Here is a 24,288-nt window from a genome sequence, read left to right on the forward strand (position 1 = left end):
AGATCTACTCTGAGGAAGAGAAGAAGCAACATAAGGAAGTTCAAATATGAAAAAGTCAAAGAGTGCATCTTGGGTTGACCTGAAACAACAGCTGACTGAATGTGGCTGCATAAATTGAGCCTTGCTGTCAAAGTTAGCTGCTCATCAAAAGGCCCTCACAATAGAGACTTCCTCTTACCCTGTATTTTCAGCTTAAGGCAGACACATCCAGGACATTAATATAGCATTACAGTGGGATAGATTTAAACCTCATAACCCCACATTATTCCAAGTTTAAGCTCAGGTTACAACAAACAATACAGGACACTCTTTGGCTTACGAAGAAAAAGCTGTGCAGAGGACTTCTTCTCTTTCTCTCCTAAGCACAATACCATCTGTGCCCTAACACTGGAAACAGTTGCTCCTTTTGATAAAATGCAAATCAACTGGGCTTTTTTTTTTTTTTTTTAAAGAAGTCTCCCCTCAAACTCCAGCCCATCCCCCATTCCCCTGACTGCCACAGTGGTCCCTCTCAGCTGGGGGCTGAACGCTCTCCAAGCAGCTCGTGTCGGCGTGGTCCCTGCTACAGAGGGCTTCAGCACCCACTCAGCGTAAAAGTAGGAGAAAATTAAACTTCTTCCATAACACTCTGTAGAACACACACTTAATGAAAGTAAGGTCACACACTAAAACTCACAACTTCACAGTTTCATCAAGACCACCCCTGTGAGGTGAATAAAAACAATGAGGTTAACAATGACATCTATCTGACTATTTTGGAGCTGTGTAGTGATGCTTTGCTGTGGGTTTTTGAAGCCAGATCAATCTCCCCTGCTAAACTGGATGAGATTGGCCCGTTTGAACCACAGAGAATGATGGGTATTTTCGGTGCACTTGTCTCTAATGACAGGGCAGAGAAGTGGGTGGAGGGGGGAATAGAGCGGGTAAATTTAGCACACTGTTAGGACTTCTATGGCTCAGGGAGGGCGGTTGTATACCTCCAGAGGAACAGCTTTCCCCTTCTTTCTTTTAATGTATCAGTACAATACACAGTTTTATTCCTGCAGCTCCAACAGATTCAGATCGCTGGTGACATTTCACTTTTGGTAAGTGCCGACAGATAGAGTGGCTCTGAGACTGACAGAGCTATGGAATCTTTTTGGGCTACTTCATTACATCGTTGAAAAGAGGAAGAAAACAGGTGTTTATATTCTCTGCTTTCTTGGATATCACTTTATCTTACAGAGTGCAGTCAAGACAGTCAGATCACATCAGCGTCAGCTCTCACAAGTTACCAAAAGGCAATATATGGTGAGTCGAGCTCTTCTTTCTGTAAGCTTAATGTCTTTGTGGGTTTCAAGACAGGTAGCGTTTTAGCAGACAGCTTTTCAGGCAATGAAATTAAGTTTTCTAAGACGAAGACGGAGACAGTCAAAAAGGAATTCATCATTTAGAGTAATTTAGAGCGCTTTATATGTCATATTTAGGGCTTATACTGTATGATATTAAAGGTTGCCAACTTTGCTGTTCTACTTTTCCTTCCATAGCAAATCTTACAGTATGAAGACATTTCGAGAGAACAATATCTCTTAAATATCAAATAAAGCATACATTGAGTTAATTCTGAGACAAATGGTTCTTGACTTAAAGTGTATAAAATAATATGTTATCATTGGTTGAATTTCCAATGTTGTAAACAAAATTTCAACATGGTAAAAACATGAAGTGTACTTACGTCACCAGCAGCAAGCAGGGCACCGTTGGCTTCGGCCATGTTCATATAGTTGTTGTTATTATGGAACTGCAAATAAAAACAAAAACAGACAGTTAGCCTACAAGTGTCCAAATAACATCAATTGTAACTCAAGCTCACACCTTCATAATAGACACCTGTCACTCAAACCAGGTGTCACACTTGGCTTTGAATGTTTTCACCCAGAGTTAACCCTTTTCTCTGTGTGCGCGGGCACATTTGGCCACTCTGTCTTCATTGAGACAACAAGAGGCATGTGAGAGGCCCGGGTACATTCACACCAGGGTAATGAGGATCTGGTCCTATTCAGCTCTTACGAGATTGCAATTAAGGGTATGTTTGCATCACAAAGCAAAGTACCAAGGTGCAGTCGCAGGTTATTAATTTCAAATAAACTAAGGGAGAGAGGTTGCATGGAGAGGAAATAAGAAGGCGGAGAGTGTTTTACTACGTGTGGAGTGCAATTTTGGCCAATGGGTGCTGGATTTGTTGCAATTTATATTCCTCACTTGCTCTCTTCATTTATCAATTTTCAAAACAACATTAAGATTTGTTGTATCAACAAAATATTTTAGTGAGCAAAAAACAGAATTGTACTAAAGCATGCTGAAACTGTAGCTAATTTGAGAGTAGCAACAGTGGGGATATAAGTTCCACAATGCAGCAACACACTACTGTTTAAAATAGTTGATAGCTGATTCAAACCCTATACTTTGGTAAGAAATAACGTGTTTTTACAACATACACCCCCTAGACCCATACACAGCCTGCTGGCAAAATGGCAGCCACTTCCTTTTCTTTTGAGACACAACCAAGCTGACAGGTAGGAACAATGGGACACAGAATGAAGAATTATGGGCTAGCAGCTGGGCCCAGGAGCACAATGCACCTCTCTGTGAGCAAGGAGAGCAAAAACCCAGCCTACACTGCACAGAGGAGAGAAAGGAGTTTGCGTCTGCATGAGGTTCCACTGAGAACACATTTCCAACAAAGCTCCGCGGTAATCTCTTTTGTGTGTTTATTACAAAGTCACTCTCTTAAAACATTATGACAGAAGAAGAACTCCAATACATAGAGGGAGAAGGAGAAAAAAATGGCTTCTTATCTAAGCAGAAGCCAAACAATAGTGGAAACAAATTAAGATCAGAGTGAACTGAGAAGTGCATTAATACATTTTCTAGTCCTTTGTGTGTTTTTTTTTCCTTCGCCTTTTCTTCTGAGTGGTTAGTATGCGAATGTAATTACCGAAAGAACTGCTGCTAATCAACTGCGAATGGTATCCATTAATTAGTCTATGCCCTGGAGAGAGAGCAGGGAATCAGCAGCAATGTTAACAGTGTTACGCACCAATGAGAAGGGAGCCACAAGCTCTGCTAGCAGTCGCTGAAGCAGGTGGTTTGTGAGCCTCCGGTGTTGTCTTACCTGGAGCTGCCCCACTAAACTACATCTGACTCAAACACTGGGGGTTTACATGTTTGCACAAATACAAACACGGCATTATAAAGACATTGCTCACGTGAGGATCTTCTGTCATCAGCATGCACCCCTTCATTTCCCAGCTGTGTGTAACTTTGAGACATGACATGGCTGGGTTACGTCAGCCACTCAGCTGGTAATTAACCTTATGCTGGGCTTATCTAGGAAGTGTTACTCTGTCCCCCTTCTTCTATTAGATAACAAATTGAAGTCTCAGAGATATCCTTCTCCATTCAAGCACTAGGAACATTGTTCTGATTATGGGGGAAGATAAGGCTTCGTGTAGTGGTGTCTCTGCCTTCCATCCCTGTTTCTCTGTGGATGTGAAAGAGATTTTAAAGAGTGCAGAGAATCATTCTTAAATTTAGGTAGTAAGATGAGAATTCAGGAATATTAACACATCAGAAATCTGTTACATGTCATAAAAATGTGTGTTTGCCATCATGCCTGTTGCAGCTCTATCACCGGTTGTGTGCAGGCGTCTTGGTTGCTTAAACAGTCACACATTTTCAACGCGATTACTTTCTATGCTACACAACGGCGGTTAATTTGGATGACAACATCAACAGCATGTACGTGCTTATAAATCATAAAGGGATGTGTCATTATGACAAACATCATGCTGAGAGGTAGGGTTGAAATGCACACTGTTTGCAAAGACATTTTGGCAAATCACATTAGCTTCATTAAGAACACACAGCCAAGTGGAGTCCAAGTGCTAATTAGTGATGTGGAACTCCCTGGGCTCTGTCTCTCTGAGTCATGTTTCATTGTGTTTCAGGGCCCTTTAAGAGCAGTTCCACATCTCCTCTGAGAACTGTGACTAACATCCCAAGAAATGTCCCCAGCCACCAGTATCAATCTTCACCGTTAAAAGCTGTACCATGTGGTGCAGCCGCTCAGGTCCAAGGCCTCAGAGGACACACCAGAGTACAGAGTGGAGATTATTATTGTTATTCCCAATTCCTTTTTTTGTTGGGGTGGGGTGGGGGGGCATTTTGTGCTCGTGTTCATGGCAGTGGCGATTGAGTCAAATGCCTGATGAAATTAAGTGTGATTGGAGGGACCATGCAGCTGACGGTAAGGGACTGCGCTAAAATGGGTCAGTGCAGACAATGAAGGCTCTGTAATTAAAACGATGTGACGAGCTAGACGAGAGATCTGGTGGACATGCAAGGGGCAAACGACTGCATGTGTGCACAGATAAATATTTCGGAGTCATGTAACATGACAGCAAAGTAGGGTGATCTGTGGAGTTGAAAAAAGTTTCGCACAATAAATCCTTCTGAAGCACAATAAACCTGCCTTAAATGCACAGTGAAACACTCTCACAATAGCTTAGGCTATGATGTTACATGCACTCCATACATCCCACTTCTTCTCATTTCCAAAGAAGCAGTTCTGTACTTCTATCGGGAACCCAAAGGGGAAGCATAGAGAAGATGGATTTTAAAATAGCTGTGGGTAGGAGGCTTTTATTAGAGTGGATTCACAGTTAAAGGTGCTGTGTAATTCGAGTCGCACTAAGAGCCAGACATGGCTACATGGCAGAGCAAACACTGGGCACTCAGTGTTTTTATTTCTCCTTCTGCAACACCAGCACATTTCTTCAATAATTGTTTAACAGGGGAGAATTAAGAGCTTACATGGAGTCTGATCCCAATGTGAAAAGACTCCACTGTCTGCATGATCGCAGGCAGACAAAAAAGCCTGGCAGTTAATGGGATGAATCTGAATTTCTAGGTTTTCTGAAAACGCATAATACTGTCTTTTATTCTGGGTCAAGACGATTCTGAGAATCACAGTGAATGCACCAGTCAAGTTTTTCATTATCAGACACTTACAATCACAGTTTGAACAAACATCAGCATGCATGACCACCAGTTTTAGTTTTTTCTTACTGCAGCCTGTGTAATTTTGATGCTTCCCCACCTTTTAAATCCCAGAGCAGGAATATTTGTATGAAAGAATGTCCAATGGGAAATAAGGTGTTTTTACAGCTATTATAGCAAACAAAATTATTTCAACCTCAGGGCGAACACAATATTGCACCAACATGACCCTATCTCACCCCCCATATGATGGAGTAACCACCAAACAGATCCTATCAGTAAACATGAACTGGACAACCCAGAATACACGCCTGAAGAGCCTCTGATAGCACAGCTGCCAGCTCTGCATGAATACAAATGTAAAATAAACATGCACTAGCCTATGAAATCACATCTGAACATGGAATACTACATTGTCAATGGTGATTACATGTGAAAAAAGTAGCATAGTTAAGTAAAAAAACGACATGAAATGAGGATGACTTTGTTTAATCTGCATTTTTAAATCCCCCTCAGCAGACGGTTCATTGGTTTTACAGTGCGATCAAAAAGTCATAACACAGCAGCTGTCTGTCAGCAGGTAACCAAATTGGACACATTCTTCCTCCCCACTGAAAACCACCAAACTAATTCAATCAAGAGCCCAGGCTTTTCCAGAAACATTTCAACTGCTGACAAGTGATTTTACAGTTCATCTTGAGCTCAGTAATCACAGCCTAGCATGTGTTCTCTGGAACATGACACTTGTGCTAATATGTTCTCCAGTGGTCCCAAGAAAGAAAGCACAAACACCACAGCTCAAACTCAACCTCCACTGCAGAAAACCTGTGGTATTCTGTTATGTATTTTTTATGCAATTTCCTTAAAAGCTTGGACTACAATGCGTTTCAAGCCTTTCTCTGTAAAGAAAAAAAAAAAAAAAAAAAAAGATTGGAGCACTGTTTTCTTCCCTGAAATCCTGGTTGGGACCTTTCAGCTCCAGGGAAAGTTATCTTCTGCCTCCTGAGGTCTTCCTCACAAACTACATGCTCATTTAAACCCCAATTCAGCATAAACACTCTGCAGCTGCCCCACTGGTGATCGCAAGGCCTATTCAAGCCCAGCAGGCCACCATGCATGCAGCGCAGAGCAGACATATATAGATACATTTCCTCCTATGTGTGCAGCAGTCAATTTGTAAAGCGACTCCACAACACAGCATGTCCACACAGTCGGCTCGCAACCTGTGTTCTGATCTGCAAGCCCAATCGATTGGTAATTCAGTTTAAAGCTAAAATCATTACTCCCCCAGCCCAGCACTGTCTTTCACCATTAAGACAGCAAGTCCTGAACTACATAAGGTAGAAAAGAGGGGAAGTTCATTGTAAGCATCTTACTCTTCCTCTGCCTGTCAGTGAGACAGCCACCACAGGAGTGCAGAGGATCTGGTGTGAAAAAAATCTGGGTCTTATCTGGGATCTGAATCAAGCTGATGACAGTTTTGTTCAGGCTGTTCGCAGATAATCTTCTCTTTTACACAATGCTGACCAGTGTGGATTAAAGTTGAGTCATCATGCTGCCTCTTTTTAGTATTTGATCAATGTGAAACAGATTGGAGAATCAAGATGATATTTGTATCTTTTATTCTTTGAGAAACTCATCACTTGTGCCTTTAATTATAAAGCATTATTGATGGAGGTTTTCATAAAGAAAACCCAAATGCACAGCTTCTGTTTTTCAAATTATTTCTCTTGGTTCAGGAACATAACAGCTCTTTCACGGGCTATGAAACTTGGTTTGCATTTCAAACCAAAATGACAAGCCTTATATGTCAAAATAAAGAAACTAACTTTGAGCAATTACACAGCTCAGCAAGTATGTTTTATGCTTTTACAAGCTGCCCAGTTATTATGGCTGTGTTGAAAGAGTCAAAAAGAAGCTATAGTTGGTGCATTCAGAATAATCCTGTGGGCTATTTTGTAGTGCGTGAACGCTGAGACACAGACAGACAAGGGGGGGGGGGGGGGGGGGGGGGGGGGGGGCAGAATTGCAAGATCTTTGCATACCTTTTTAAATATTTTTGAATGAAATTGTATAACTGCAGGAAGACTGTCAATCACAGAGGAGTAAACATCTGGAGCACACTGAAATGTGGGACTCACTCATCTTTTACAACAAAGTAAAACAAACACACGAGCATGCAAAGTCGTTCTGGGATGTTAAATGACTGTTTTCATTAATAATGAGCCGCTCTCTGTTTAAAAGGACAATAAGAGCGACAGATGTGCTTTATGGTAAATGCTAATGTCAGCATGCTAAGAAGATCACGACTGACAGACACATTTAGCAGGTAGTGCTAATGGTGACAACATCAGTTAGTGTGTTAACTAAAGTTTTCTTTAAGGATGAATGATATGAAATAAAATCATCTTGTGTTCAGTTGTGCCCTCCACCCAGATTTTTTGTGTAATTGTGCTCACACCCTGTGAGGACATCAGGAATAACTTCATTGTTGATTTCAAGACTAATCATAATATCAATACAGTAACACACTATCACTGTATTTTTTGTAGCATAGCTGTTGACCACATCCAATACCAAGTTACACAATGGAACCAAAATACGCTGAGGTTCACCATAGCAATGTTTTCTCTAAAGCCTTAGACTTGCAAATGCTGCCAAAACAAAGCTGGTCTCAGCGTTTGTCATAATGGACCCACAGCCTGAGCACTGAAATCTCAGTACTATGAAGGTCAACATCCAACATCCCTTTTTTTCTAGCTGTTGAGTCTGCTCTGTACTCTCAAGAGCAAATCCTAAAAGAAAGCACAAGCTAAATGGGGTTCCATCTTTGATCTGGCGGGTTGCAAAGCCATTGGCCCACAGCCACAAAGGAGCTTAGGCGATGGAGAGGGCCTCAGAAACATGGTGTAGCTTTCTCACAATGGCTGCTGTTGCATGGACACACAGCTCTTCAGGAAGCAACATTAGGAAAGGCTTGGCTTGGTGCTGTTGTCTTGCTTTTGCTGCTAAAGCCATGTCTTAACGCTGTTTACTTTCAGCAGCTTTGAAGCAACTCCAGCTCAAGATGGTATCAGAGGTGTGGGTTTTAACCCAGCTCGCTCGGCTCTGTTCTCCATTCTTCCACTGCCGAGCAAAGGTTGCTGCGAGGTTAGGGAAGTTAATAACTAAAAATGAAATGGTTAAATGTCACACTGGAGAATAACCGCTTTCTGCCTTTGGAAATGAGTTTGTTGTTGTTGGTTCTAATGGCGATGCTTCTGCTGCTTCTCTCAGTTTGTCAGATGGCTGTGAGCTCTGGTCCTCTGATTCACATAAAGCTCTTCTAAAAGCTTCTGGGAGTTGAGTCCTCTCTTATTGCTCTAGCAGCACAGACACATTTTCCTATTCCCTGTGTGCTGTTACTGGCTAATACGTTCATTATAGCAGGCTCTGGGAATGTGCTCAGTCAGGAGCTTTTAGTGATGGACTCTTTTTCTTATATAGTAATGGAAATATTTTGTTTTTGTACTGTGACTAAAATGGTAATATAGCACTTGATGTAATTAAACCATAATCAAGACATGCAAATCAGTCTTTATACAAAGTATTACACTTCTTTGGAAAAGTTCAATTACAGTATCCTATCCTAAAAAATATAAATCAACATATATCCTCCAAACTTTGTCAAAAAAACAAAAATAGTGCAACTGTATTTTCTTTGTGGATAAGTGTAGAGACAGTTTATGTTTGGTCCAAGTTTCTTCATCTCTTAACTTACTAATCAAACATACTGAGTCTAGCTATCGATTTTAAAATCTCCTTGGAAAAGTATCAAAGTTTGTGTTCAACCTGTGTCTTTTCTGTTATTCTTACCATAAGCCCACACTAAGTACAGAGCGACTGCTTGTTCAATCTCTATAAATCTGAAAAACACAAACTGCTGAGCGGTGACTCATATATCAGTCTATTATATACTACAGGGCTGACTGTATTAAACAAATGGCTAGGCCTGCAGCTGGAAAAGAGAGGCAATATAGAGAGAGCAGAGGTTATTGTCTAATTTAAATCTTGGCTGCTTTCCCAGAGCTGTACCACATTCCAATTTGTGGCTGTGTTGCTTGGCGCTACTGACAGAGGTCCGGCTGCAAATACTCTCCGGCTGCTCTCCAGAAATGTGTCTCCAAAATGACGATCAACAAGTTGGCAGAGATTAACGGAACGGCTCGGGCATATTAGGTAAAATAATGAAAATGCACACATTGGCGCGTGCCGTTTTTTCACTTCTCCTGTGGTTTCAATAATGTATCTATAATCATCCGGACTTGATGTGCAACAACAAAGGCCAATAAAGAAAGCCAATGCATTGCATGTGTAATGTGTTTGAGTTGTATAATGAAACAGCAGCTGGAAAAGACATCTGCGAACATGTTAGTAGTTACAGAATGGTTAAGCAGCTCTTTGAAGCAATTAGCTATTTCAGGCATTTTCTCCTTGGCATACTATTGTCCATTCATCTGGTGGATTGACAGCACACCAGGACATCATTAGCAAACCTGTCGGCAGCTGAGTCGCAGACATTGTTTTTCTCGTGACAGCAACCATCAGGCTAAGTGCTTCACTAATGTTTTTAGCAGTATTTAAACTCAAAATGTCACTTTAACATTTTTTACTTCTCGAGCATTGTGAGATTAAGATAGCAGCTTTGAATAATTACAAACACTAAGCTTCAACTCTGATTCCATATCATTGCTCTGACATTTCAAGAGATGCAGAACAAAGACACACGACGCATCTTTTAGTCATAGCGCACAAATTATTCCTTCCCTCCCTTCCCTAAAATGACAGGTTGGTGATCAAAGGCACATGAAGACCTGGGGGTCTGCAGTATAAAAGAAGTGTCTTATTTAAGAGAACAAGGTAAGTTAGCAAAGTGATACAAAAAAAAGCTGTGTGCAAAACGACATTAGTCAGTATGTAGCCTATAAAATGCTACCAATTCCTCCAGGCTGAATTTCCCTATCGATCCTTTTAGGCAAACCAGTGTGAATTCATTTGTAACAAAAATCCTACAATAGCATTATTACATTATAGACCCACTGCAGGTAAGACTACAAATCAAAGAAGTGTACACAAACACAAGGTGTTGCCTTTTTGATACATGGATGTACGCTAAAACATAACTGCACATGAAAGTATACAAGTAGATAAAAGTCTCACTTTATAAAGTCAAAAAGAATCGTACATGTTGTGTTTGTACACCCCCCTTTAGAGCTGTATTGATTTCCTCCTCTGACCACAGCTCCATTACGCACTTTTCTCCCATTTCTTCAGTACAGCCGGTCAAAAAAAAAAGGGGTCACTGACATTTTCTTTATTTGAGCCTTGACCTCTATTTTAGGATCATGCTGTGAGTTTCTCCACCAAAATAAATGAGAGCAGGGCACAGTCTCCTCTGCACTCACACTTTCCTGAGCACATTCTCCCATTTCTCTTTAATAGATGCATGTTTGACCGGTTACTCTAATCTCTACCAGTTATATAGTCAGCACAGATCATCAAAAGGAGTTATATTGTACATCATTATAACACATGTCCTAGATTTATGTTGTTTGTATGCAGGGGCGCAGATGGACCCAAATGGAACTACAACCGTTTTAATCCAATCTGTCATAGCCTACAGGTGTATCAATTAATAAACCCTGACAGATAATTGTCACTAATCCAATTAATATGCAAACATGGCCTGCTACTAAAAACATGTTGTGTCAACAGGGGGCGCTATGCTGGAAATCCAGACTGCAGCTTTAAGTCAGAGTGAGAAGCAGAATTCCCACTGTCAACTTGTCATCAGCTAATTTACCTGCAGCCAGAGGGGGAGATTCACTGGACACATAGGGAGAGTTAATCTCTTCATTCATCTTCACTAAAGAGATCGACCCAATTAGCTTGCCACATTGACTGACAGCGCTTGTGTGTTTGCTTATTTTCCCTCTCGCAACTTGCCTCCCCTTCTTAAAACATGGAGTGATGCAGTTTATGCTGGCTCCAGTTGAAGGCTTCTTGAAATTATTCGAGGATACTGTACAACAGTGAAATAATCATGATCGGATCTGCCGAGTCTGAAATATTCACCACTGCAATTTGCTGTGACTGATTAGCCAATGGAAGGGTTGCTTGGGGATAGCTCTCCACAGCTCTGTAATTGAGCGGATTTGACTTGGGAGAGGTTTTTTTTTTTTCCTGCTGATAACTACACACATTCCCATTTTTAATGTACTTCTTTTTTAGCCTCTCCTAAGAGCTTGTGCACTCAAGAGTTATGGTGCTTGCAGAAATGGCAATATGTAGGACAGTTCATAGTCTGATAGCTGTATCTAAAAATATGATCCATGTCATGTTTCAACTTGTGAATTACTGAAATATCTCTGGATGGAGACAAGGAACTAGTCAAGTGCTCCTATACCTGGTCACTGCAGATCTGACAGATCTACAAACTGACGCTGCAGCCTCTGACATCCTATTATACAATTAATGTATGGATTACTCATGACAACATGTGTGCCATTTCTAATATATTGGTAGTAAGCATTCGTTTTGCATTGCATTTCTTTTGCAGTAGTTGGGTCTCTCTTGTGTGATGACTTTGTTTATGAATACTTATTTCACCGACCGAGACAACCCATCGTTCTTAAAGCTCATTTATATTTTACGAGCCCTGTAAGGTCTTAATTTGGAAAGAGACTGCAGAAAATGAAACAAGTACTTATACAATCCCTCTCTTACAAATCCAAAATGTATCTTCAAGCAATTCAATGCTTCACTGCTCATTTTAATACGCCCAGGGATTCTGCAAGCATACCCTGTTCTGATATGGCCACTAGTGTTGAGTCAGGAGGTATCTAAGTCCTAGTCCTTTTTAAATCTATGCATTAACCCTTATCACTTTTAAACAATGTTTCAAAGAATCAACATGAGATTGTTTACATTTATGGGTAAATATGTCACTTCAAATGTCTTGAATCATGAGGTCTACAACTTCTTTACCTCGTACATCCACTTAGACCCGTTTCACTTATCATATATAAATATATGTAAGATATGACCTGTGACATTTTGACAATAGTTGGATGTATTCCAAAGTTGGCACATGCATGTCAAACATTAGGCAAGGCTTAAATGGGAGGATAAACAGTGCTCTAAAAGGGGTAAAACATCAAATCATGTCTAATAATGAGCTGCTTCCTTATAATCCTGTATGGGTAATTATAAGATTAATATATCAATGCTGGTTTTGGCACATTCTGCAGGGCTAGATTTACCACATTGCCTGTGCCACAATTCACTAAAAACAGCCCTTTTTCCACATTAAATCTCATTTATATTGAAAAAGGAAGAAAGGGAGATGCTGTTTCTCTTTTCCAAAACACACCACTAATGCTCCGGGGCATGATTTGTCATTGTTATTCAGTGCTCGCTCACCTACACTTAAAACATGATCCTTCTGGATTTTAATTAAGCACCAAGGTACCTCCCAGGGGGTTCTGGCTTGGCAAAGGAAACTACTTTGATTTATGTACTACTTTGTTGTTGCTGCTTGAAGCTTGCCTGTTATGAGAGACTATGCTGATGAATGAAAGAGCCCAGCAATTATTCTTATTTGTTAATTAGTTCCTGTAAGGAGTATATTCCTCTGAAAATATCAATATCTATCAATAGTGAAGCTGAATGTAGTTCTGAATCTTAACATATCATTTTTCTGTCACAATTCTTCAGTTCATTTAGAGAACACAGACTTCCAAATTGTCTAAATCTGATGTGTCTTTGCATCTGGTTGCCAACCGCCTAATAAATATTCTACCTATATTCTCTGTACTTTAGTTTTTGTCTTCATTATCTGAAAGAATCCATTTCATATCGTTTATGTCATTTTCATATCCAGAAGCAATAAGTGCATTCAACGCTAAATAATTCAAATATAAATCAGTGACTGTGCAATAATTTGACTGTCTGAAAGTTGAATGCTTTGTGTGTCTCTGTTTTTATTTATTTATATCTATGTTTTTCCTACTGTGTTACGATTATTATTATTTCACTAATGCTATTTATATGCATCTTGCACTGATAAATGGGTTGCACTTCAATTTCATTGCAAACGTACAATGACAATAAAGACATATTATATTCTTCTATTCTTAGTAATAAGAGATCAGACACAAAGATGCATATACAACATATTTCAGGCAGTGTTAACATGTACTACCACACACTGAAAGCATTATTCTTGCTATCATACTGCTTTTTTCTACGTTGAAATTACATGTACAGTAACAGGAGTATTGATTGCAGCCATATTTCCATATGAAACTTAAAGTACTGGCAAGAGAATAATCCAGACTACCCAGGTGTACGATGTGCAGCTGTTTTAGATAACAGGCTGCACACCCCACAATATCAGATGACAGATGCAATCCTTTTTTATGCAATCTGGTTACAGAAGCACTTTAATGGTTGATTATGTCATGGTGTCTATCCCTGAGCTGAAGTTTCTCTCCCTCTTTTTCTTCATTTGTTTGTCTGATTGCCTACAAAGTAAGACATGATGTAAAAATTACTTTTTTTCCCTGACAACTTTATCTGGGCCTGCTGTGCCACATTTCCACATAGACAAATCAAAGCAGTAGCAGGAGACATTATCTCACGGTGAGAGTTGAAAGTTAAGATGGTCAGCCACCCCAGTGACACATGATGGGTACAGACAGAGACCTTGTAACAGGTCTGCTGTCCTAGATGCATATCAAAAGCTGAAGGAGTCTGGAAACCACAGGGGTGCTCGGGATTGCTACGGTTAGCTCGTGGAACTGCTGAAGGTCACCACTGCTGAGCGGAGCAGCCACAAGCCCTCATAAACCATGCAGCGTATCATTATTTTCAAAGTGTTTCATTATGGACGGTTAACCTTGGCTAACTCCAAGCTAACACTTTAATCAGCTGCCTGTAATGCCTTTGAAACAGTGTAATCATTGAGCTTCTCTTCTTGTTTATCAGCGGGAGAGGCACACATGTAGCGGAGACTATTTAAATAAAAAAGAGCAATCCATCTCCCGAGGCTGTGCAGGTATTTGAACAATTACTCTGTGAGTCAGACTATCCAGATATGAGGGACTTGATTTCCTTGCAATGACTGTCATTTGAAGGAATCATCAGTGGAAGTGCAGGGAGGGGGAAAGCCTGCCAATGCTGGGGCCTCACAGACCTTGATCTTGTTTCTACTTCTGCCATACCACACTATGACCGCATGTGAGAGTTCTCGAGCCAGCAGAAACACACACATCACAATAAACAAGGACATGCTGTGAATGAGCCTGGACTTCAACTCCCCAAAATATCAGAAGTCGGCTCAAGAATTTCATAGAGTCCATTCATGATCCCAGTTGAGGTTTCAGGGCACGGCTCTACATTATGTGGCCGGACGTTCCACTGAGGCCATGTCCATTGTTTCTTTTGATCATTACAGTGAAATAAAAAAACAAGACAGCTCTATGGATACTGACATTATGTTCAAGAAGCTGTAAATCTGACATATAGAGAATCCTCAAAGTAGTGAAATGTCAGCATTTTCTAATGAAGGATGTTGTTGAACAATCAGATAGCCAAAATAATGATGTAAGAGTGATGTAATGAGTCAATCATGTTTTCTTAAAATCGGCTCCCTGTGGAGTATCTTTGATTTGTATTCCCTACAGCAACAGATCCTGGCAACTGAGGCATGATTAATATTTTTATGGTTTTGTTAAATAAACTCAAAGCTCTTGGTTGAGAGTTGGCAGACATTAAAAATCTTGGATCATTGCGAAAAATAAAGTTGGTGCATCAAGGCTTTTGATCAGGTTTCCACAGTCTGCACAAAAACACAAGCTTTTTATGTTGAAAAGATGCAGATGGCTGTAATTATTGAAAATATTAGTGATAAATTAGTACCAGCACTGAGTAAAGAGTAATTCATGGCTTTTTATATGACCCTCTAAGTTAGAATTAACTCAATTCTAACAACCCAAGCATAGAGACGACATACAGCAAACACATTCATCCAAAAGCAGCTGGTTCATTCATTAACCCTTGGAGAAGTAATCCTCAATCAGTGCAATGTATGGAGATCTTTAAGCATTTGGAATGTAGATTATTGGAATGTAAAAATAGTCATGCTATTTATGTGAAGACAGCAATCTTACTGTGGTAGGGTAAGTTGGCAGTTGTCCAATTCTAGGAGATTGTCAAAGCTCATTCAAAGAGGGTGAGGTAGGTTTATAAACTCGGGTTATCATTGCTAGAGCACTTTCTGCATAGATCAACATTAACATTATCATGTTGCAACAAACAGGCTGTATTTAAAACAGGGTGTTTGACAGTATGCACTAGTATTAAGACAACCCTGCAAAGACAACACAGTGAGCAAGACCTTACTTCATGGCAAGCAGCCAATGCAATGAGTTATCTTCTTAAAGATGCAATCTAGTGTGTTTTTGTGCAGTAAACAGGTTTTATTCAAAGCTGGTCTTTCTTGAACTCTGTGCCAGTTTACTCTGACGGGCTATCTACTCCAGCATTCAAATAAAACTTTTATTCCCCTGCATTGTTTACACTCTTGGCTCAACAGGTCTGAGGTATATTTGCACACCTGCTACTATTGTCAGTCTTTTAGTGCAGCCTGGTAACACAGTGCATTATGGGTATGTGTGGTGTGTGGGGGAGGGTGGGGTGAAAAAGGTTGGGTTAATCACACTGTGTCATATGTAATACTACACACACCTGCAGCTTGAACACCTCTAATGAGGAAACAAATCCTCAGTCAGCCTGCCATATGAACAATAGTTGGGAGAGTGACTAATATTCTATGAGTGGGCTGCGTGAGTCACATGGTCTTTAGGTAACTCCAACAGCTAAATAAGAGTAAGGAAATAATCTGACACAAAGACAACAATTCCTGATGGCACTTATTCCTGTTACAGGAATAGTATTCAAGTTTTTAAAAGTGATGTCCTGTATTTTCCCAGACTAGAAACGTCTCGTTGAAACTCGTTTAATATGGAGATAGCAGCTATGAATTTAAAAAGGCCAGCCTAAAAAATATTACCCATAACTATGAGAGTTGAAGTCATTCATCATGGCCCTGTGCTCCTTGAAAAGAGCTTAGGAAAAGGGCTTAAGTCAAGCAAGTGAAGTTAAAAGAAAAACAGCTGAATGTTTTGATACAGTCTGTGAGCACATTAAGAGAATTGGACATTAGATCTATGAAACACGGGCTGGCTGTCTCTCTGGAAAGCTTTAAAAAAAATGAATGTGTCTTAACAGCGAGGCTAACCACAAAAGGGACACAACACTTATTGAATCAGCCAACCCGAAGTGATTGACTGGTCCTTTTGAAAACTGCTTAATTCAGGGTAAAAGCAGGTTTTTTTTCTGGGGCACGGCAAGTTTTTCCTCCTCTTTTCCATAAGTCAGTAAGGTCGAGGCTGTCAAAGATGTAGTGAACCGAACTCAGATTAAAACAGTTTATCACAGTGGAAAAAATCCTCTTTTGGTGGGGCTGCTTTGATTCAAAGGAGCACAGTGTTCACCAAAATAAGAGACATCCCTTTTTACATCTTCAAAAGGTTAACACTGACTTTGACAAACCCAAAACCATATTTATTTACCACATTATTTTTCTTTTCAGTGACAAATATCAAACTTGAAAAACTTTACTTACTGGAGTGCTTCCAGCCCTTGAGTCAAGCAGCATTTCAGTGTGATCTCCAATTTATTAAATGCTCAAACTCTCTAACCTCAACATCAGTTTTAAAAGCTTTCTGGAGTTTCGAATAACCACACAACAAAACTGCAACTGAAAAAAACAACTCTTCTTTCATTACTTTGAAAGTCCAAATAAACAATTTTTCCTCTGGCACTAACACAGCTTGATGTATCATATAGTGATGTTGTGTACATGATCACAATGTAGTAACAAATGTGGCTCTCCTGTGGATTCATGTCTTTCATGTAACTCTGAAAGAGCTGCTTTGAAAGAAGCATGTATCTACTAACAGTCTGTGTTGTGTTAGATCGGGGGAGACAAACGCTGTTGGTTTCAATCCTGAAGAGAAAAAGATGACATGATGCACAGGTGTTAGGCTGATTGTGTGAAGACGTTTCAGCTCTTACTCTTAGTTAAGTCTTCACTGGGTCTTCAATTTCGACCGTAAACTAACTCCTTACAACAAGATGTCTACTGCCATGTCAGAAGGACACATTATGCATGTTTGAGTGAGAAACAACTTCAGAGTGTGAGGTCTGCTGAGTAAGGAACCAAAAGACATAATGAAGTGGATTTATGAGCAGTGATTGCAGCAGTGCAGAAGGTCTTTACGAGTGCTGATCTGGGTAATGGTCTATGTCTGTCTAAGATTGCAGAGCCTCTCTCGTATCCACCTCATAAACAAAACCTGGTTCTTGTGTTTCCCACAGGTTCAGGCTGTGGGTTCACATCATCAGATTAGACTTGTAAAACGTGTTGAAAATGAACAGAAATTCAAAGGGATTTAGCTGGAGTGTTTGTGTGTGTGTGTGCCTGCAAAGGCACCATATGTCAACATCTCAATGTGATCCACAAAATGAAGAGAGTGACAGCTGTGATAATGCACTGCAACAGGAATCAGAAAGTATCAGGCTGATAGTTTAATACAAGCCTGCTTGCTAATGCTAAGGTCTGCTCTTCTGAGGCTTTAAATGCTGTTTTCATAAACATTTATTGACTTCTTGCCAGGGTGTCTCTGCTGCTTAAACATCACCACAGGATCATAGTCATCAGCTTTGTTCAGCAGTCTAAGTGTAAGGACATGCTGTAGAGTGAGAGCTGTGCATTAACATGATGTTAACTTTAGACGTATGTTCAGTGCAGTCTGTCACACAGAGCAGACATTCTTACAAGCAGGAAGCTAAAGCACAGTTTGTCTTCCAGCAGGCAGACTAAAAATAACACTCTGTAATCTCAGTGGGAAAATTAGGTGTTTAATAAATCTGTTGAACTACATCTCCTGACAAGCTACAATTAAAAGACTCCACAAAAACACATCAGCTATTCACTTCTCAGGCGCTCAGACATTTAACATGCACCTTGAAGTCGGATCCATCAACTGCAGAGTTTGACAAAGCCTCTGAGGTTACACCCCAACCCCCAACACACACACACACATACAGCATCAGTGCGCACACACACACACACACACATTTAAAGCTGTGTTTGGATATGTTTAGAATGTGTGTGATGAAATGGCACCAGCTGTGTACACTGGAGAGATGCACAAGGCCCCCTGGTCGAGCAGAGTGTTAACCCTTTCCCCTCCTGAGGAAGCACAGCAAAGACAAAAGGAGGCCTGGTCCTCTTTGGTTTGGACACAGTAAGAGGTTATTGCCCAGGAGTTTGTTGTTGTTGTGGAAGTACAGTAATTCCAAAGCCCTCCCCTCAGCCTTTTAAACTGTTGTTGCTTTTAGTTTCCTCACATGTGGATGGGTCAGTCAGTCAGGCCCAATTGAACCATGAACAGGCTTTTGTTTCTCCTACACCACATTTTACAGGCTCACTAAAGTCCTCCAATAATTGCAGCTGCAGCCCTTCATCATAATGTCCAGCCTTACAGTCTGAACAACTTCCTGATTGCTGATTTTACAGCGCAGTTGGTGTAACATATCATAGGTGAGTGGATGATAAGGACATGGTAACTAAGTAGGAGTGCTTTGTTTATGTTAACTTCAAACAGTGACACATTACAATCGAGGATTCGTAATTTTACAAAGTTTTCAGAGTTATATCCGTCAAATGTAGCCTTGGTTTTCACTGGTAATAGATGAGTGGTTTAATTAACGAAACACAACTTGAGCAGCTATTTTCCACCAGCTAACCATGGCGCAAGTAGTTCTCTGCAGGAGCACGGGGCGGCACAGTTGGCCACCTTGATAAAGTGTCTGCAGTGCATAGCTTGTTGCAGGTTGCTAATAATAAAGAATGTTGTGAAGAAACTGCAGGCGAACAATTGCATGTTTTTAAGTTATTGTAAATACAGTGAGTAGAAAATGAACGAACACATACATAAAAGTGTTCTTTTCCCATGAAAACATGAGCTTAAAATCAAAAGATAAGGTTTCAGAGTGGAAATGGTTTCACTTCAGAGTACGCATGTGACGACATGTGAAGCAGTTTCAATGATTGTCTTTATTCTTCTTTAATAATGCAGTTAAAACACTCTGATGTGAAGCAACTCTAAACTACAAAGACATGTCATCTCTGTTCTGCTGTCTCAGTTTGACAAACTCAAGCATTAGTACCAGCACAGGTGAAGAGTTTGTATTAACATCTGTCGGTAATTTTAGTCTCTCTGTGCCTGGAGGTAATGAAAGTCCACACTAAAAGGATTTTTTATCTGAAACATTATTAAACGTTAAGAAAAAGCAGACCAGATGGCCATAAATATGGGAACAACACTGGGTCCCTTTCTTGAAACCATTAAAGTCAATCACATTTTACACACACTAAAACCAGTCAAATCCAAACAGCTCCTTGTCTTTGGTTGATGCTGTGCATTATTAAAGAGCTCAACACATAACTTTCGCAGCTTTGCATCACTGGATTTATCAGAATTAGAATTGAACACATATGATTTAGGAAAAATAAGTGAAAATAAGCCAATAAAACATATCAGATTTTAAACTTTAGAAGCATTACTGACTAAAACCAGGTGTTCTGAACCCCGGCCAAAGAGCTAGTAAAACCAAAAGCCATTATCAGAGATAAACTGAAAACAACGCTACATGGAGTAACAACCAATCAGTAAAAGCAGAGGCCTCGGCGAGTTTGCCCCTGAGCATAGCTGATCCGTGTTGAACCTTAAGTCAAGGTAGTTTAAGAGAAACAGACCCTGCTGTGACAGCCCTGTCCTCCACCTCCACACTCTACATTTAATGTTTGAAACTCACAGAAATAAGCAGAGTTTACATAAAGGTACTGTGTTTAATTCTACCACATTACAGAGGGTGATTTTTCTTGTTGGATTTATTTTATGGGCATAATTCAGCTGTGTGAAGTTGTGGCATGTTTCTCTTCAGCACCGCTGTTCCTCCTTCATCTCAGTGCCAAAAAACCGGCAGCTTCATTAGTCATGACTGCAGCACCTAATTAAGTTTGTGCCACTCGTTTGGCTTTTTCTGTAAATTTAAAAGAATCTCTGATGTGTCAAAGTGCCTCTGGGCCATTCTGTCTCTGTTGTCATTAAAATTGAACATTTCCTGTGCCAGCGTTTTCAGAGGGTATTGCCTGTTTTCAAATCAAAACTGTGACTCCAGTCAAAGTTTTGCTGTGACAGCTTATAAATAGATTAAAGGAGGAAAGCTTCAGTTCTGCGTGACTTGTAAGCACGCCACATCTCTCCGATGACAAACGGCTCTGCATTGTACTACCTTCCAGTGAGTTGATTCAAATAAATTGGAGGCTTATTTGAAAGATGCATGAAAAAAAGCCCATTTGTTCACCATGAAAAAGCATTGTAATTAGCATGAAATGCATGCTTTGTACTCTCCCGCTCTCTCTCACACATTACTGGTGGAGATACTGGATAAGCTCCTTCTCACCACCCTCCCTTTCGCTCTACCTTCTCTGCATTGTAGCCAATTACTGTTACAGATGGAACATTTCAACTGACCTGGGGAATTTATGAGTGGGAATAAAATCGCGCTTCAACTCTTACACCAATTCAAAGCAATGTAGTTAAAATTTCTCAAGGCTGATGAAGACATGATGAAATTGGGCACACATGACAACTTGGCCACATGACAAAGAGCTGATGAAACAGTGAGACAAACCTGGTAACTGTCTGGAGAAGAATCAGATTGCGAAGGGGCAAACAGAGCTCAACTATGGGGCTGAATAATTTGGGAGGGGGGGTTGGTGCGTGTGTGTGTGTTTGTGTGTGCATGAGAGGAGGGGTGGGTGGTGTAGGGGTTACCATTGTTTAAACTTTACAAAAACACCACACTGCTGCTGTGTCATTAGTCTGTCATGGTGATGTTCCCTCTTTCTAGAGGATGAGGAAGTTGAGCTCCTGATGGATAGCGGGTCCGAATTGTTCAGGTGTTACATCACTGATAGTATCATAAACTATCATCTGTGTTTTGCATAACCTCTGCCTCTTGTTTGAGAGTTAATAAACCTGTCAAAGCATTGCTATGTTGTTACCACTGCTTGGAAACGGGGCTGCTTGTAAACAGATGAAAAAAACAACAACTTGTGAACAACCTAGAAAAACTGCTAGTTAAGCGGAGACGGAGTAGATGAAACTGCGCTGTCATTTGATGGTTTTTCAGTCTGAGGGCTCACCAACGCTATGTTTGAGAGTGCAATGCTGACATAAATGGGAAACAGATAGAAAAGAGTGCAGTCTTTCTTGTATTGTGCATGTTTGTTGTGTTTCCTTATGAAGCAGTGAAATTGGATAATAATAATGACAATGTCCAACAGCTGACTGGACACTAAACAAAGTTGTAAAGGGTGATAACTGCATTGTTAGACACATTGACAAATCTGCATGTGTGTCTACAACATCTCATTATGTGAGGGTTCATACAAGAGGATCACAATCCAGCAGAGCAGCCTATCTGACACTTGATCCCCTGTATCTTGCTATCATCCCATTAATGCTGTATTATAATGTAGGGTGCTGATTCAGTGATCCCTCACTGATGTTTTGGAACATGTAACTGTCTAGCAAACACAGCCCTTGACTGTGGATCACATCGCTCAGTCTGGTCAGAGTTTGGCAGTGCAGTGAGGGCTGGTCTGAGCTAGACTAAAGTAACACTGAGCCCACTACACTTGTCCTGTGCTCTCATTTCCATGACTTTCACACAACAAAGTTTGTGGCAGCAAGCAAATGAGTGGAGTAATTAGTGGAAGAAACACATGGTCGCATCTAAGAAAATTAGCACATGATTAGTGGAAATTCAACTTTGGTTTGGGGGCAGATTTTCAGTCATAAAGGCTGAGAGTTACGGAGCTCCATGCGTGCGCACACAACCAAGTGTGATACAAAACAAAACAGTGTGGTTTCTCACCTTATTGAAGTTGTAGTAGCCCAAACAGTGGGCAAAATCCAGGTTCGGTGGATCCCCTGGGATAGAATTTCCCCCAGCAGACGGATAAAACCTTACATCCATGGTGTGTGAGTGAGGGAGCCGCGCGGCTGTAGCTGGAGCCTGCTCTGCACGGAGACCAATTTGTTTCTGCCGTTTACAATCCAAGCACACACAGAGAGAGACGGAGAAAGAGAGGCGGCGAAACTGACCCAATCTTTGTTGGGGTAAATGAGACAGTGGAATAAAAAAAAAAAGATGCGTGTAAAGTTAGATATTCCTCTCCCACACCTGGTTTAGCTGCTTCATTTCAGGAGGAAGCCCAAAGAAAGAGCAGAGTGCGGCGGATAAACTGTCCCTCAAGGAGCAGTAGACGCTATGTGTCCATGCATTTACACACAGCTGCTGCTGTATACAAAGAAGCCACGAGACCGGCGGCTGAGCGTGGGTCCACCTCCTTTTCCTCCCCCTTGTAGATGCAGGAAAGAAGAACAATTCAAACCGAAATATAGTGATAACCTAGAGGTATGTCCGAGCGTGAAAACAACACTCAGAAAAGTGTCTGAATCCTCCGCTGTGTCTCGTTGAAGTTTATTTCTCCAACTTAGAAAACTAGTTAGTGAAGCAGTTTGAGCAAGAAGTCAGCTATCTGCTGGCCGCACGCGCCCATCTGCCAAATAGTGCAGCTATTGAGGGTTTGTAATACAAGCAAATCAACAGTCCACAGATGGTGCAATTAGTGGATATGATGTAGTACACTGAGGATACGAGTCCAGCCTTCGGCGTTGCCTGTCGTAGTGATGAACAAGGAGAAATGTGTGAACAGGACAGCCACTCCCCTAACACAGTAAGCCACTCCCATGAAAACACTGCATTTAAGTCCATGTGACATGTTGGCATATGATCATTAATTACAATCACAGAAGTCCTTTTTTTAAAGCGGCATTTCATTAGGCTATACCAACAAAGATACATTGACACATTTTCTCTCCCCAGACAATCAAGTTCAGTGTGACTGTTAGTGTCACTGGAGAATGACAGCATGCTTTCTGATGTGCTTTATATTATAGCAGGCTCTACTGAGTGTAGCAGGCTCAGTTACAACATAGTGTACTTTTGTAATTCATTCCCCTCACATGCATTGTTAAATACTATAATAACTGTAATTGCTGTATAGGGCTATAATAACATGGATGTGGTGGAAATTTCTTTCTGGAAATACACCTGCCGACTTTTGAATTGCATATCTCTCTTATTCATATTTATATCTCACTTTGTTTACATTTGACATTTTAATGCTTTGTGGTCTGTCTCTAGAAATGGTCAGTGCGCCAGCTAGGCTACACATCAAACACATAGTTAGGATTTTTTTAGGTTTAATTTTAATTGTATTGTGTGTAGGTGATATTTATAAATAATGTAATAGCTGGAAGGTTAGCAGTGAGCATGGCCCTTGTTTGAAAAAAATGGTAGGATCATTTTTATTTATTTATTTATTTAATTTAACCTTTATTTAACCAGGTAAGTCATTACGAACAAATTCTTATTTCCAGTGACTACCTGGCAAAAGGCACAGCCTTTTGAGGGGTAATAATTAATTAATTAACATGTCCTGACTTGACTTTGGCATACTCTCTAAAATTAAGATCCTTCTGGGCTAACATTTACTTTGAGAACATCCCAATAAGAGATTGTCTAAGTAAAGGTAGTACAAACGCCTCTCTGTATTACTTTCTACACATGCAGGACAGATACAATGTCTTGACTATAAACATTTCATTTCCAGGAATAAAATATGATTTATTGTTATTATACAAGATTTTTTAAAAGCCCAGCTGTAAGATCATCTAATGCTGTGGGGATGGAACAAGTCAGACATAAAGAAAAAGAAAGCCACAGAATTCAGAAGTGAAATCAAGAAAAAGAAATGTGTTATCTACTGAAAAAAAATTCTGAAACTGAATAGTACCCCTGATAATATTATAACGTAACCAAGACATCTTTTATACCAGAAAATACAATAGTCATCTGTTGGTGCATTAAAGAGAAAAAAATCCAACATCTGCATAGCCGTTTTCACTGAATGCATGTTGATTAGGTATAGGAGGAAAA

The 24,288-nt window shown here is 40.3% G+C and overlaps 1 protein-coding gene across 1 annotated transcript in view; it reads right to left on the reverse strand.

Annotated features, from left to right (window-relative positions):
• Positions 1-22,994, reverse strand: part of tox3 (TOX high mobility group box family member 3) — a 40,818-nt gene extending 17,824 nt beyond the window's left edge. The window contains exons 1-2 of the mRNA XM_034680929.1: positions 22,159-22,994; positions 1,715-1,780 (exon numbers count right to left, since the gene is read on the reverse strand). Coding sequence (XP_034536820.1) covers positions 1,715-1,780; positions 22,159-22,260 — 168 coding nt within the window. The 5' untranslated portion in view covers positions 22,261-22,994. The remainder of the gene's footprint in view (positions 1-1,714; positions 1,781-22,158) is intronic.
• Between the last annotated feature and the right edge of the window lie 1,294 nt (positions 22,995-24,288).

Source organism: Notolabrus celidotus, chromosome 3 (genome assembly GCF_009762535.1).
Source record: "Notolabrus celidotus isolate fNotCel1 chromosome 3, fNotCel1.pri, whole genome shotgun sequence".
NCBI classification, from domain to species: Eukaryota; Metazoa; Chordata; class Actinopteri; order Labriformes; family Labridae; genus Notolabrus; species Notolabrus celidotus.